Source organism: Chamaea fasciata, unplaced genomic scaffold (genome assembly GCF_029207755.1).
Source record: "Chamaea fasciata isolate MVZ Bird 193981 ecotype frontalis unplaced genomic scaffold, bChaFas1.0.hap1 SCAF_1, whole genome shotgun sequence".
Taxonomy (NCBI): domain Eukaryota; kingdom Metazoa; phylum Chordata; class Aves; order Passeriformes; family Sylviidae; genus Chamaea; species Chamaea fasciata.
Genome location: NW_027094086.1, coordinates 106,070,172 through 106,081,782, shown reverse-complemented (window position 1 = coordinate 106,081,782; position 11,611 = coordinate 106,070,172). Strand labels below are relative to the sequence as shown.

The 11,611-nt window shown below is 42.6% G+C and overlaps 1 protein-coding gene across 1 annotated transcript in view; it reads right to left on the bottom strand.

Moving 5' to 3' along the window:
- Positions 1–2,442: 2,442 nt before the first annotated feature.
- The window catches only part of AOAH (acyloxyacyl hydrolase), a 75,150-nt gene continuing 65,981 nt past the window's right edge, over positions 2,443–11,611 (bottom strand). The window contains exons 21-22 of the mRNA XM_066177439.1: positions 9,322–9,398; positions 2,443–3,045 (exon numbers count right to left, since the gene is read on the bottom strand). Of these exons, the coding sequence (XP_066033536.1) occupies positions 2,917–3,045; positions 9,322–9,398 (206 nt within the window). The 3' untranslated portion in view covers positions 2,443–2,916. The remainder of the gene's footprint in view (positions 3,046–9,321; positions 9,399–11,611) is intronic.

Genomic DNA, 11,611 nt, shown 5'->3' with positions numbered 1-11,611 from the left:
GAAGCCTGTGCTTGTGGCTCTCCTGGCTGGCACTGCTGGGTGCTGCCTTCTTCCCCTCCCATGTTCCTCTGCTCTTTTAAGGCTTTGCTCTGAAAGTTTGCAACAATGGTTACCTAGTTTTTCCACGTTTGGAGCAGATCCTTTGTGAAGAGGCCAGACTGTGTGGATTCAAATAGCTTCAGGTAGGTTTAGATGTTCTGTACCTCAAAAAGAGTTCCTACTGTCTGATTTCAAGCAAAGCTTTAAGTTTTGTAAAAGCCGTTTGCAGAGTAACATCAAGAGAGCCTTCCCATGTGCAGTGTGCTGGACCCAGCCAGTGACATAATCCCTCCTGTATTCATTCACATGGTCTGACTTTCCCCAAAAAAAGACCTTGACAGACCATTCCTTCTAGAGTTCCAGTACTGCTCATAAACTTTGAATTGCAAGAAATTAAAATTACCTTTGCAAGAGAAGCTTTTTTCCGTTTCTCTTCCCTGTGCATTTTTCACCTTCAACCAGTCTATGCACCAGGAGACAGTTAACCACATGGAATAGACTAGAATGCATAGTTTGTCACTGCTTTAGCATAAGTAAGCTTTTTCAGCAGTGTTTTTTAAAAATAGGACATGCATTTTTAGAGTGGTATGGGTAAGTGATTGATGGTTGGGGGTGCAGAACTTCAGCTGTTTTTTGCGTTTGAAATAATAGAGAGACATAGTGGTTGTAAAAGCTGATGGCTTAATAGTCCCAAACTTCATCTTTGCAGATAAATAGTTGCTGTATTAGTTCCATGTCAGGTTTCTGCATGCAGCTGGGTTTGGAGGTGCAAAGCTCACCTTGAGGCACAAGGGCATGCGCTTTGGGTAGCGTGCCTTCAGCCAGGGGCAAGCTCATTCCTTGGTGTCCCTCAGAGACCCTGTATCCAGCACGGAGCAGTTGTACTGGGCAAATCTTTGAGAGGGCTTTGATTTGGAATTTGGCTGTGGATGTTTCAGGTTGTCTTTGAAAAGATGTTCTAATTTTATAAGAAACCTTTTTTTCCCCATTGTTCAGAAATTCAAGAAGTTCACAAGTAAGAAAGTCTGTAAGAGAAAAATGCTTTGCTCTGGGCAACGAAGCTTATTTTAGCTGAGGAAATTTCAGTTTTACTACTTTGTAAAACTCCTAATTGGTGTTATTAAATCCCAACCTCAAATGAAATACAATAATTTGCAAAGAAATTGCCTTGAAAATTAGGCTTCCAAACATGACTCCCTTCCCCTTTTTAATTGCTACACTTCTGTATGTTGATGTAGAGAAAATAATCTGATAGTCTGTAATTATTGCCTGTGCTGTACTGGGGCTGTAGTAAAAACATGTGGATACACTTGTTTCTGTCTTTGTGTTGTATTTAATGAAAGATAAGAGTCCTGAATAGGTAATACAAAAATAGGAGGTGCTTTACCTGGCCAGGGTACATGGAATGTTATGTTGTTTGAAGAGAATTTCTACAGGAAGCAGGGAGATCTCCTTTTAATGCTAAATAGTCTTCCCCAGGCATGCCTCTCTGGAGTTGAAACTATTTCTTGGGAGACTGGATATTTTGGTAGTATCTAAATGCCTTGAATGAATTGGGGCCTTATTAACAAGCATCATTCAATTAAGGAATGTATTCCCTTCTGGTTTCCTAAAGTAGGTGACTTGAATATTTACTTAAGTGTTAGCAGTCATCCCAAAGGAATTTCTATCTTAATTTCTATCTTAATATCTTAATAAAAGACCCAGCGTTGACTGTACTACATAAAAAAGATCAGGATCTAGGAAAGCAATAATACATGCTTCAATCAAAATAGAATCAGCCATGTTATCCCCTGTCTGCTCAAAATGCTGAGTGGGGGCATGTCCAGCCAGGCCCGATCCTTGGGTTTGGACCACAGCCCAAGAGCTGCCTCACGTGTGACACAGCCTTGTACAAGGGCTGTGCTCAGAACAAAGAGCACAGCAACTCTACCTGAGCTTTGGGCTTTTGGGGTGGGTTTTAGTCCTGTCATGTTAATGCTTGCTATTTACTCGATCTTTTCCACCTGTAATTAATGCCATTTTGTGCTCTCTGATCCCTCCATCACCAGTAAGGTTGCGAGTAGGATAGAGCTGTCTCTAATTTTTAAATATTTCTTAATTTTGCTAAGAGCATTGGATAAGCTGGTGAAAAAACCTAGTAATTCTCCATCTTCAAGTCTGCCTATGAAGTAAGGGCTACCCAGTATTTTCAGTGAATTTCCTTAGCCATACCTGTAAAAGACAGAGGACTGGGCATATTATATTTCTTAGGAAGCAAAAAAAGCAAAAATACAGGTTGAAAAAGCAACCTGCTTTAAATACATGAAGTGTTGTCAACTTAATATCTTATTAATGGGGGAAGAGAACCTGTGCTCAGTCAGCCTGTGCTGATGCTGCCAGGCACATCAAAATTGTAGTGCCTTGTTATTCCTGGCACACTTTAATAAGCAAATAGCAGCTAAATAATGTATTGACAGTCAAGGCAATTACATACACACAATTTATAGCAACATAATGAGTTTAGGATCCCCCCCTCTCCTTTTGGGATCAGATTAACTGTTGAAACAGCACAAATAGCCTAAAAATGTTCTGCAGAAGTTAAAAAAAAAAAAGGGGTAGGAGCTTGCTCTATATGGAAAAAGGAATATATGGATTTCCAAACTGGTACAATAAATGGTCTAGCTGGCAGATTTCCTTTGATTTTTATTTTTGTAGCTCCACAGAAAAAGCATAGCCTACTTGTGCAGGTGAGATACAAACTGAAAAGAATGCTCTTGTGTCCACTGCTACTGGCTCTGATAACTTCCCCTCCCCCCTTTTTCGTGTGTGTCTTTAATCATCTTGACTTGTGGAAGTGCCACCATAAATCGCGTGAGGGTTCCAGCAGTTTGGAAGTCAGTATCCACCTTGATCTTTGAAAATGGCTTCAATCTGGTCATTGAATGGATTCTCCTTGCCAAGCACTTGAGGCCACTCATGCAGTGCCTTCTGCCAGGTAATGCCTGTTCCAAGGGCTGCGGCAATCTGCAAACCACAAATGCTATCAATTTCTTGTGCCTCTAATACAGTCATTTCATGCTAGAGTTTAGGAGACCCCACCATAAGGCAGACTTCCCAGTATAATCATATGATGGACTGTAACCTCTAACCAAAGGAAATACCCCATTCCAGCTGCTTGAGCAGGGCAAAATCCTTCTGAACAGTAAAAACAGGGTAAGTGCCATATATCTGCGGCTCCCTGACCTGTCATTTGTCTAATGGTAGTCTGTCTTCAACCATTTCCAGATGCCTATGGTGTCTAGGCCATAAACTGCTATTTAAAAGCCCTGAAGTCTGATTTTTTTTTTTTTTCTCCTGTGAAACATTTTGAAAGTACGTCAAAAGCACCACCTGGGTATAATGCATAAAAACTCTTGCAAGTCCAAAGGAATTCATGCTCCCAAATGCCTTTGGTACTTCTAATAAATGTTCTCTGTGCTCTCCTGGAAGGAAACCACAGGTGTTGAGGAAAAGAGGCCCAATTATTTCTAGTTTCATAACTAACTGTGTCTGATGATCTAAGTTTGCACCTGCTACTGGGTTGTCTTCAGAGTTTTTTTCCCCCCATGAGACCTGCAGAAATAGTAGAATAGCTTTTCTCCTCAATATCAGTCTCCCTTCAGCTTTCATAGAGGTTTTAGCCCTAGAAGTTATGTACCAAAGAGAAATTTTATCTGCTCTATTGCCAGGGCAGAAACATCAGTGGTAGCAGAAAGGGACAGACAGAAAAGCCTGAGTCTCCCTTATCCAAGTTTTTACATCCTTCTAAGGCATTTTTATTATACTTCTGACCTGCGGTAATATTTGGCCTATATGGGAACTTTATTTTCAACCCAAACTTTTAAACATACTGATTGCAGTTATGAGGTTTAAATAAGGCTAACAAAGCCTTTTCTTTTTTTCAGGGCCAAGGTGGGTTTATGAAACCACACTATTTGAGTACTGTTGTTTTGGAGTTTGGGAAGATACTGGAGCCTGTGGGGAGTTTTTATGTGCTACTTTTTTTAATCCTGTGCTTTAAAAGAAGCTCTAATGATGGGCTGGAAGACAAAAATCTTTCTTTTATTTAAGGGCTCGTGTACAAAGAGTAACACTTGTGGGATGGAGGCTCTTACACTCTGGTCACTCAAAGTCTTGTTAAGCTAATGAAGGAATTTGGGAAGGGAAGAGGGATAGTGGAAATTTGTTCATCAGAGGGTTTTCTCCTATGTGCTGTTTCTATTGTGACCAAACTATATTCTGGGACACCCTATGGCAGCCAGGGGGCTGAGACCCATCCCTGTCAGAGTGGTCCATTCTGGCATGGTGGTCTCCAAACCTCCTTCACAAACCTCCCTAAGCCTTCCATGTGTTTTCCAGTGGGATAGGTAGGGTTGGTTTAATTGCTGGTTGGGTGGGCGGTTTAAAAAACCCTATTGTCTTTGCATGGTACACCCTTTGCAAAGGTATCACTGGAGGTATGCTCTACAGTGTTCAGACTGATGCTGACTCTAATTTAAGGTATATGTGCTTAGACTGCCCTAAACTGAATTAGGTTCTGCGCATGCATAATTTCTTGACATCCTGATGATTTCAATAATTAATTCTGGATGAGCAGTGTAGCACAGAGAAGGGCTTGTGACTCTGGAAATTGCTTTCTTTCAGTTCTTTTTAAATTCCAAAGTTCTTGTACTTTGAGACATGGTATAATTTCTATAAGCTTTGCAATTTTTTTTGTTGTTGATGTGAAGATGACAACTCCTAAGCAAATTTTTAAAAGGAAGTGTTACCCATTCCTCACAGAGCTCTGGGTGACTGCAACTGAGAGGCAGCTGGGCTTTTTCAGCAGCTTCTGACTGGTTTCCCCTTCTGCACCAAACAGGTGATAGGCATGATTCTCAGCAAAGTGTAAATACCCAACTCATCTGATATGCGTCACTTCAGCTTTTCCTCTATTTCTGGCTGGAATGTGCTTTGCTATGACTTAAGGAAGAAAAAGGTAGAAGCTAATCACACTCAAGCTGTGCTTTCCTGCCTGTACATAAACATTAAGAATCTTCCAACCGTCTCAGGTTCCAGTTTGTGATGCTCAGGGCTTTTGCGTTCTCCCTGGAAACTTCATAAAAGCAAGAAATGAAGCCGTTGCTGCAGGATCCTCTTGAAATGCATGGCCCTGTCATCCAAACAAAGCAATGGACTGTTCTAGAGGGAAGTGGTGTCCTTGAAGCCATCTGGCATTCACAAGGATTTACAGTGAAATGTTATAGTAAGGAAGAGATGCTGAAGAAAATCCCTGGGCTCCCTCTATAGTCACTGGGAAGAGAAAGTCAGATTTTTTCCAAGGACAACCAAGCCGGACTTTGGGGAATGGTGTCTCAAAAACAGCTCTAGAGGGAGCTTGGGAGGACTGAGTGAATCACTTTGCTTTTAGATGTTAAAAGTAAATAGTGTGAATTTCCTCCACCTCCATCCTGAGCTGTGTGTTTTGGAAATAACTTTATGGAGGCAAATTTTAGCTTTGAGACTTTACTGGAATTGCAGTTATGCCAATTTATGAGTGTTTTGTTTGCTCCCTCCTGTTTTTCAGCTTAAAAATTACACGCAGGAAAACTCTTTTCCCACAAGAAATTAACAGGAAGGGAATGTAGTTCTGGACCAAGCTCAACAAATCAGTACTTGGTGTTTATCCCATCTTTCACAATTTTCTCATATAAAATATTGCCTGAAGTGGGGACCATGGGGGCTAGTTTTTCCTGCCTGAGTGCCTAACCTAGCCTTTCTCCAATGCATGGAAAACTGCGCTAGCTCTGATGGGACAGGGCAAGTGTGGCCTTTTTTTCTTATTTTCTTTTCGTTCTCCTTGCAAGGTATGCAAGCTTTAGGCAGAAATGTTCAATTCCTTCCCACAGTTCCTCAGAATGTCTGGACCTCTGGACTCCTGGATATACATGCTGATACCTGCTTCTGACATGTTTATACCAGCAGAAAACTTTTTGTTTGTTTGTTTGTTTTTAATTAAAGACACAGTGGATAAACAGCAGGTGAAATTCAGGGGCTGACAATAGACACCAGCTTATCCTGCCCATTGCTGTACCAGAGTGATTAGGGATCACGTAGTGATCACACTTGCCGACTCAGCCTTGGGTTGAAAGGGGCACAGAGAGCGGTTCCTTCATCCCAAACTTCAAAATCTCTTTGTGTTGAAAGTAAGAGCTAAGGTGTTTATGCTTCCCTTGGAGTGCTTCTCAATCCAAGAATTTGGAAATCTTTCTCAGGTGCTTCGAAATCAACAGAGGGAAAATTCAACAGAAGTGCCCTGGCTGGGTATCTTATCTGTTGCATTTATCAAGCTGTCTGTGAGGTGTGGAGAATAGCTGCAGGGATGGAAGTAAGAGTTCACTTGAGAAGCTGCGTGGAATCAATCCTCTCCCACTAGGCAGCTCTATATGCTACAACAACCATACCTGGCCAGAGGCATTCATGTCAGGAGAAAGTAAAACTTGAAATAAAAACTTGTATGAGGAGTAAGTGAATTGTTTATCACCTTCCCTAAGAACACTCTAAAACAGCAGTCTTTGCTCACACTCCCCCTTTTATTTATTAAGAGAGTCACTCTTTTGGGGTAGAGTGCTACGTCTCAGTCCAAATAGTGGTGTGTTGATAACAGAGTTCTCTAACAGGAAAAGAAAAATGCATTTACAATGGTGGATGTTTGGATAAGGCTAATTAATAAATCCTAGAAGGACAATAACTCACTTGAAGTAAGCATATCTACAGCTGGCACCTTGACTGTAAGGGAAAATGTACCTATAAAAGCATTAACGTCATCCTAACAGCAGGAGGGAGAGATCATAACCACTGCAGAATGCCAGGTCCAGAGGGAGTGAAATATGGCAGTGCTTGACTGCTTCCTGTAGCTCAGCACTCTGGGGGCTGCAAGCAGGTTTGCAGCTGCCCTTCAATGTCCTTTTGTAATTTTCTTGTGGCTTAGGAAGGATCCTGTTAAGATAAATATTTGCTGCCTTCAACTCTGTGCTACCTTGCAGCTGCTGGTGGGATACAGGATTTGGGCAGGAGGCTGGATGAAAAGCTGTGATACGACATGCCTGGCTCCCACTGTGGCCTGTTGCTGGGGGTTATAAGAAACCTCAGGCCAGGTAAAGACAGGAAAATAATGCAGAGAAAATAATGCAAAAGTTTCCATTGCACTCCAGATTTTGCATTGCAGTTTCCCCAGATGGCAGGTTTGGGAATGGGGTTTGTTTCATCACTGTTTTCACTCTCATTTCATTTGCCAGGTTTTCTCTAATTGCTTCCTTGCAAAAGGCCTGCAGCAAAAAATCAAGGCACACTTTCTCCACATCCCCAGGCTGTGAGTTCATACATTCATGCAGCTGTCTCCTGGTACTTGTACGGTAGACAGGCAGGAGTTTCTGCTATGTAGGAGTCCCTCTTCGAACAGGAGGATCTTTTAATTTAGCAAGGCACTGTATCACCCTAACTAACATGGGTGTAAAAGATAGCACCTAAAGCATCTCTTTTGCCTAAGGACTTCCCCCTTCAGGTCTCCCCTAGCTTAACTGACAGCACAGGCAATGGAGAAGCTGCTGAAATGCTGGAATCCATCCACTTGCAACTCACTCCTGTTGAAAGTGCGTCTCCACTGACTGTTTTTTCCCAGCATGGAAAGCAGCATCATACTGGGTTATATGGAGATGGTGTTGTGGGAGTCAACACATGCAGGGTGTTGTCTCACTACATAAAACTGGCCCATAAAGTCCCCCATGATTCTGAGCAGAGGGAGCTACCAAGGGGTGCTGCCAGTGGCTGGGCAGTGTGGTGGGGTTTGCTTGCAAAGGAGAATGCTGCTTTGCCCTGCACAGGTGTTTGAAACCCTCAGGTAGTGTATAGAAAACCAGCTGGCTTTGTTTGCAGCTGACTGAAGAACATGGTCTTTCCATGTGTTTTACAGGGTCAGAAAAAACTAATTTGAAGTGAGCATGGTGGGAACCAGGCAACCTCACGCTAGATTATCGAACCCAAGCAAAGACTTGCAGTGGAGCAGCTGCTTCTCCTTCCCTTTTGTTTATTTCTGTAATAACCAGACTGTAAACCTTCTCCTGCCACTTGTCCTAGGAGGCCAAGTTAGCAAGTGAAAACATAAGAATATTTAGCTGCTGAGCACAAGCAATTTAAATGAATAATTTCAGAAAGGAATCTTTGTTCCAGACTGTGACAGGCAAACCTGCAGCCTTGGAGGCTGCAGGGCAGGGACAGAGCTGGAGGGGGCCTGTTGGGTTTCTGCAGTGCTGCCTCACTGTCCTGATTCTGCAAAACTCCCACACCTGTCTGGGCAGGCAGCTGGCCAGCCTAAGTGGCAAGGATCAGTTTTTGTGCATTTAGACCTTTTTGGCCACAATACTGGTCAGTGAGGGAATGAGGCAGAAGACTTTGCAGGAGTCAGAGCAGAGTGCAGCCATCAGAAGTATTGGAGATAGTGGTTCTGGGGCTACAGCCATCATTTAGATTGGCCAAAGAGGGCACCCTGGCTTGTCAGCAATGGTATGGCCGGCAAGGCCAGGGCAGTAATTGTCCTCCTGTACTCAGCATTCTTGAGGCTGCACCTCAAATCCTGTGCTCAGTTTTGGGCCCCTCTCAACAAGAAAGACTTTGAGGTGCTTGAGCTTGTCCAGAGAAGAGTAGCAGAGCTGGGAAAGGTTCTGGAACACAAGACTTATTGAGGAGCAGCTGAGGGAACAGAAGTTTTTTAGCCCAGAGAAAAGGAGGTTGAGGGGAGATCTTAGTGCTGTCTACAACCTAAAAAGAGGTTGTGATGAGGCGGGGGTTGGTTTCTTCTCCCATGAAACAATAGGACATAAGAAAATGGTCTCAAACTGCACTGTAGAGGGGTTAGATTGGATATTAGGAAAAATTATTTCAGGGAAAGGGTTGCCAAGCATTGGAACAGGCTGCCAAGGGAACTGGATGCATTACTATCCCTGAAGTATTTAATATATGCTGCTTTGGGACAGGGTTTACTGGTGGACCTGGCAGTGTTAGGTTAATGGTCGACCTCCATGACCTTAGAGGTCTTTCCAACCTAAATGATTCTATGACACTCTCTCTCTTTTAAAATAGACAGATTCCCCAGATCCGCATGCCTTTGGCATGCCAGCTGGATGCCTGGGGCAGCAATTGTCACCAGCATCCCACATGCTCCCGCGTCCCACATGTTCCCACATCCCCTGTGCTCCCACCCATCTCCTGGGGTTGGGTTTTTACCTGGCTGGGATGGAAGCCATCCACTGGTTCGATCAGCTGCCAGGGCTCACCTCCCATCTTGCGCCACTCCTCAGCCGCTGCAAAGAGAGTAAGCAGAGGGGTTTAGCCCCAGTGAGCACGGAGACGCCCACCCAGAGGTGTGCCCCCCTCCTCTTCAAAGCACTGCTGGCATTTTTAAGCACACGACAGCTCTGCGTGAAGAATATGATAATTCACATAGAGTTGTCAGAGCCAATAGTGTGTACAATCCCCTCTCCTTGGGGCAGTATTTAAGCATTTATTGTTATTTTTTTTCCTCTGCGATATTTGTGCAAGGAAGCACTTTGAACATAAATGATCGTAAAACAATTCACTTTCCCTCCCAACTAAGATGGATGCTGTAGCAAGTAAAGTTGTAAATTATTTAATCTGATTTAATACTTTTGCATTTCCTGTGTTAGTTGCATCTTCAGCAGAGCAAAAGAAAAAGTAGAAATAAAGAAAACAGTGCTTTTTAGAGAAGGAGATGGTAACAGAATATTCACATGGGCTGAAGTCTGCATGAACAGACTGTCATTTTTGGTTGCTTATCTTCCGAGTGGTCTTTTTCAACTCCAACAAAATAACCTTTTGAATTACATAAGCGTGACATTCAATGCAAATGATGCTGTGCTGTAAGCCCTGGAGCCATTAGAGAAGTAAAAAGCTTTCTCTCTTCAAAAGGGCTGCGGAGCGATCAAACATGAGACTAGTGGATATGGCATTAACAGACTGTAAATTCAATAATTCCTTTCATAATGACAGATTAAGAATTCTTAATAGCATTATGCAAGCATCCTGTCAGGAGGAAAATGTTCTCTCTTCAAGAGCCACAGTTTGATCTGCTCCCACCGCTGTTTTTTGGACCCTGGCTCTTGTGTCAAAAAGTGATGTTTGGGTCCCCATGCTAACTCTAATTCACAGAAAGGTGATATTCCTGCTTTGACTGTAGAAACTCACTTGTGATACTTCAGGCAGTGCCCAAAGTAACCTGTTTCAAGGCATGGGGCTTGTAGGTTTGTAACAAATTTGCAGTGTGTTGGGAATAACACATATTTACCTTTGATTACACCATGCAGTGCATATATAGATGCACAGTGAAATTACCTAACCCCTTATACAGGATACTGTACATGGAGTACAAGCCTGTGAACTGTGTTTTACTTTGCAGAGAGACTATTGTTCCAGTGCCAGAAATAGTAGAGGAGGAAGTAAGATACGTAAAATTTGTATAAAGATAGGTTAATTTACACTATTATACCTGACCTCCAAAAATTCTAGAGCAGTCGGGCAAATACCCACCAGCTGAATATATCCAGAGTTTTCCTTTGAAATGCCTGTTGCCTTTGCTGGACTAGACTAGAGCTTGCTCCCATCCACACTAAGGAAAAGGCATAACAAGCAACTCCTATCTTCCTCTTAATTGCACTGCTTCATAAAGGAACCACTAATTTCTTCAGTCAAGGTCAACCTGTCAGCTTGAGTGTCCACCTAAATCTAGAATAAAAGCTAATACACTCAAATTTTACTCAGAGAAAGATGGGAGCTGGTATGTACGTATATATGCCCAGGCCAGCCTGAAATCAATGTACTTAGTATGTAACCACTGCTAAATATTTGATGTCTGGAGAGTTTAGGGGAGGATTTGCTGCTTGCTTCAGAAAGAGACCAGAAAAGTAGGTCAGCAGCCTTAGCTGGCTTTTGAGCACGCTCTCAATCTGACAGCTTTCCTGATGGCAAGCTTGAATCCTTGGCTTCAGGGCTGCAGGAAATTTTGCAAAGTGTCTTTCAAAGCTGATGTTTGTATATGCATGTGTGATTTTGTTTACTTCGTTTATTTAACGCGATGTAATCAAGAACAGCAAATTATATTAAGATGTTTCCTTTTGTGAAAGCAAATAAATTAACTAAAGTTAGTAATTTAACTTATTAAAGTAATTTGCCTACCCAGCAGGTAGTTCATTCCAAATCCTAATGACTTGTTAAATGTTAAGTAGCTGAGGCAAAAGCCATCAGGAGACTTGGACACCCTTGAAACTCTGTGCTACGAGAATGAACTTGACGGTGGAGCTCACCTCTCTGACAGAAACTTTTGGACAGAAAGACTGCCTCTCCCATCCTCACTTCTTTACCTCCCCCTCCTCCATATGGTCTTCATGAGACCCAGAACCAGCTTCCTGAATTGGGTCATGTAGGATAAAATAAGTTTGTGAATTTTGATAGGATTTGGCTGCAAAAGGAGATTTTTTTTTTAATAATCTTAGGTGCCGTG